The sequence below is a fragment of the Helianthus annuus genome, chromosome 10, assembly GCF_002127325.2.
Source record: "Helianthus annuus cultivar XRQ/B chromosome 10, HanXRQr2.0-SUNRISE, whole genome shotgun sequence".
In the NCBI taxonomy this organism is placed as follows: Eukaryota; Viridiplantae; Streptophyta; class Magnoliopsida; order Asterales; family Asteraceae; genus Helianthus; species Helianthus annuus.
The window spans coordinates 135,088,581-135,093,047 of NC_035442.2; the positions used below are offsets into that span (position 1 = coordinate 135,088,581).

General features: G+C 37.9%; 1 protein-coding gene across 1 annotated transcript; it reads right to left on the reverse strand.

The window, feature by feature from the left end:
• Positions 1-799: 799 nt before the first annotated feature.
• On the reverse strand, positions 800-1,960 carry LOC110881170. The gene has a single exon (XM_022129523.1). It carries the CDS (start codon positions 1,958-1,960, stop codon positions 800-802), a length of 1,161 nt encoding a protein of 386 aa, XP_021985215.1.
• Between the last annotated feature and the right edge of the window lie 2,507 nt (positions 1,961-4,467).

Consider the following 4,467-nt stretch of genomic DNA (forward strand, 5'->3'; position numbering starts at 1 on the left):
CTTTTTGGTGTTTTATTTCATTTTTCAGTTTCAATAGTTGCAGTATAGTCCCTTATGTTTCATTAACTGAACTAACTATGTTAACTGACTTCACTAACCTAGTTAGTGTAATATTAGGGCTTTCATTTAACTTAGTTAATTATGTTACATTTAAATAACTAACTTAGTTACTTAGATTTCTTTATTAAACTAACTTAGTTAACTATATTATTTTAACAAAATAAATTTTATCTTTTTATAATTTATTTATTTTAATTAATTTTTATTAATTTGTTTAGTTATGAAAATATTAATAATAAAATTCTATAATTATTTGCTTTAACCAAATTCTGGGTAATTCACTGAATTAACGTACGAATTCCCGATTTTTGTACGGATTAGGGTAATCTTTTGGTAAGAACTGTTTTGGGAACCGAAATTAAGATACCTTTCCACTGTTTTCACATGTTTGAAATAGTTTAACGTGTTTTCAAACGTATTAAGTCGTGCACACATAACATAGAATTATAACAAGAATATGATCAAAACAAATGCATTTTCATTATGATTTCAAGTCTCGGATTACAATTTGAAACGAAATGGAAAAAAAATGAGAGTACAAATGTCTAAATAAGGAAGGTACAATACAACTAGCTATAAATAGAAAATACGAAAAAGCGAAGCGTTACAATCTCCCTTACTTTAGGAGATTTCGTCCTCGAAATCTTTAAGAGGAAGGCTGAAAGAAGAAGAACAAAATGATGGTTGATCATTGAAACATGAATGTTGAAAAAATAACATCAATCGTGACGGACTTCCATCAGGTGTTGACATCAATGTCTTTATTGTTATCTTGAGCTGGACCTGGTAGTGCCTGATGTCGTTCTTGATTCCATAGAGGGCATTGTGGACGAAGATGTGTCGTATCCCCACACTTGAAACAGGCTCTAACATTGTTTGCTGGGTTAGGGTTTTGGGTACGCGGACAATGGGCAGTATGGTGACCAAAACGGTTGCACACAGTGCAATGGCGACATGGGGTATTGGTGGGATGGTGATAGTTGCAAATGGGGCACTTTGGCTGAGTCCCGGCGTATTGCCTCTTAGCGTTTTCAGGTGTGTTAGGGTTTGGGTTTGCAGCAGGTACAACCGCGTTGCAAACAGGGTCTTGAAACTGACGTTTCCTGCCCCAATTGCCACTTGGTTGATGGGAAATTTGGTTGGCTGGTCTAGCAGGGTGATTTGGGTTGGAGGTTGCAGCAGCTTGTTTGTCGCGAACGCGATTGTTGTTCAAACTAGCAGCGAGGCGATAAACAGCCTCGATGTTGTCGAGCTTGGCTGTCTCAATAGTATCTCGCATGGTAGGGGGTAAGCCGTTGAGGTATTTCCTGATCATGCGGTCAGTGGTGAGAACGAGGTGGGATACAATGATGCTTAGTTGTTTGAAACGAGTGGTATAGGTGAGATTGTCGTCTCCAACTTGCTTGAGAGCCCAAAATTCTTCCTCAAGCTTTTGTTGTTCATGAGGAGGGCAAAATTCTTCCATCATGAGTTGTTTCAATTCTTCCCAAGACAATGCATACGCCAGTTCGTTCGAACGAATGTTCCTTTCATTTGTCCACCATTCTAGGGCTCTTGCTTGGAAGACACCAGTAGCACTACGTGTCTTGAGCTCTTCAGGACATTCACTATTGATGAACGTAACCTCCATGCTATCGAACCATTCAAGCATAGCGGTCACTCCTTCCTGACCAGTGAAAGGCTTTGGGTGATAAGAAGCAAAGTGCTCGTAGTTGAAGGTAACAAGTTTAGGCTGGATCACTTTTGAATCAACAGAGGAGTTAGGGGTATTTGAAGCTTGAATTTCAGTCACAATCTTGGGGATGATGCGAGCAATTTGATTGGCCATGAATGCCATCATTTTCTTTTGCGAGCTGGTCTTTGATCTCTTGGAAGCTTGGGATTGACGAGATGACGACATCTATGTAAGTTAAATGAAAGCCCTAATATTACACTAACTAGGTTAGTGAAGTCAGTTAACACAGTTAGTTCAGTTAATGAAACATAAGGGACTATACTGCAACTATTGAAACTGAAAAATGAAATAAAACACCAAAAAGGGGCTTACGCCCGGAATCGAACTCCCGCCGCTCAAACCACACACACGCGCACTAAACGGATGGGCTACCATCATCGCTGGTTTGAATCCCTATCAATTAAATTATATACGCGTTTGAACCAGGTTTCCATTTCAAAAGTTTTGACCGCCAAAACCAGGAAACCGCGTGGACTGGACTGTTTCCTTTTCTTCTTCACCGATTAAGCGGATTAGCAGCAATCCGCGTTTTCATTAACAAGTTTCCTTGTTTTCGATCAATCCACCCATCACCGCCCCTTTCCAAATTTACTCGACACCCTCGATTCCTATAAATACCGAGCACCATTCTCTTATTCGACACCACTTATCGACACACTACACAACACCCTCACCCTTTCTGTTTCATCGCCGCACGTCACCAAAGCTTGCCGGAGACATCGCCGCTGCCGGAGAAGACTAGTCGTCACCGGAGTTCACCGGAGAAACCCCGAAGTCCTCGGAGTAAACCGTTTCGCCGGAAAACGCATCGGAAACCCACTACTTCTCTACTTTTGATTCGGTATAATTTTCTGGTTCCTTTTGTTTTCATTTAATCACCAAGTCGTACGCATTTCATTCTAAACTCTATGTTATGTTTAATCAATGGAATCTATGTATGGTATATCAAACAGTACTTAAGTCTTTTAAATTTGAAGGAGATGATGATGTATATTATGGTTTAAACTAAAATAGAAAAATACAAACTATTCGGTTGTGGAATGTTTAAAAAAAAGAAGAACAAGAACCCGAATTCGATCCGACCCTCCTTCGGGTCTGGGTCTTTCTTTTTGATATCTTTATATGTAAAACCCAACTAACAGTTCTGTTGTTTTGTTTTAAAATGAAGAAGACTAACATTGTATAAATGAATTATTCTTTCAAATTCATTCGAACATGTAGCCAAGTTATATAATAAATTAAGAAGGTAATAAACTTGTAATCAATAGAAATTTCAAAAAAGCGAAGCGTTACAATAGGGGACTCCTATCTGAAGTTCTAAACTTCCTTGAACACTTGTAAGTGTTCGAATTTAGTTCTTTTCCTTTTATAGGCTAGATAATAGCCAAAAGTTAAGCAAATTGACTTTTGCTTTGACTTTCGGTTATGACCATTTCAGTCAAGCCAATGTTCGAATCGAACATGGCTATTAATCATAATAATGCAGGTGTTAATACCCTATGAGGGCACCTTCTGAAGATCATGTTAAGTTGGTCAAATGACGGGTCAAAGTTTTATTAAATAGAAGTCAAAACGCAGATTTTCGTAAATTATGTTAAACAAACTTCTAAGTATCGAAACCTTGATTTGTAACATCATATCAGTTTGTATAACATATTAGGACATGTTAGATCATGTCCAACCCGTCATTTCGTGCTTAAAGCTCGGTTCGCAACCGAAAGTCAAAGAGTTTGACTTCTGCTTTGACTTTCGATTCTGACCCGTTTAAGATAAGTTAGCTACTGATTTGAAGTTGTAATATGATCATATTATTGTATGGAATAACCCTCTGAGGTTATACCATTTGATCATGTCATTTGTCGGATTTTATGCAAAGTCCTTATATTATGCCTTAAAAATACCAAAAATGCTTGTATTATGCATAAAATGGTTTTGACACATAATGAACGTGTAATCTAAGTTTGAAACTGATGTAACATCATATTAAACATGTTTTGGCATAATGGACTTGACATAGACCCATCCGATCACCTGATGCCGCCTATGCGCGTACGATTGACTTATATAGCCTAGTTTATATAAGTTAGCCGAATCAGGTCAAAACCTTTCCAAATTAGTTTAATCAGAATGTGTGATTGTTTGACCCATATTATACGAGTCATAGTACTCGTGAGGGTGCAAACCACATACTATCTGGTCTCCACTTAATCTAGCAAACCATACCGGATTTATTATAAGTTAACCGGTCCAAGTCATATGACTTGAATAAGACCCGTTAACATTCTAACGGATCATAGTTCCGTTCATTCCAGACTAGGAGCCTCCAGTAAATTGCATATGTGTTAGTTATTTTGATTTAGCGGTTGTGCTTAATATATCTTTGGATTGTAAAGATAAAGCTCAGGTAAATACTCTTAATCTATTTTCCCTATACGGGCTTGGGATACGGTGAAATTATTTACCACTTCGTCGGGTATAGGATCACTGACCAATGTGTCCAAAATCCATATAACCAATTTTAATCTGTTATGCTTGATAACTTAAACATTGGGTGTTGATGCGACGGTGTCCTGGATATCCACGGCTTACTTAATTGCAAGTGGTCACAACCTAAGCACGGGGTGTAGGCGTACACCTGATAGATGCTAATGCTATGATAAAATATTTTTCTT

What these genes read in the sequence shown, in the direction of transcription:
- LOC110881170 (XM_022129523.1), bottom strand. Translation starts at nt 1,960, where the DNA reads ATGTCGTCATCTCGTCAATCCCAAGCTTCCAAGAGATCAAAGACCAGC.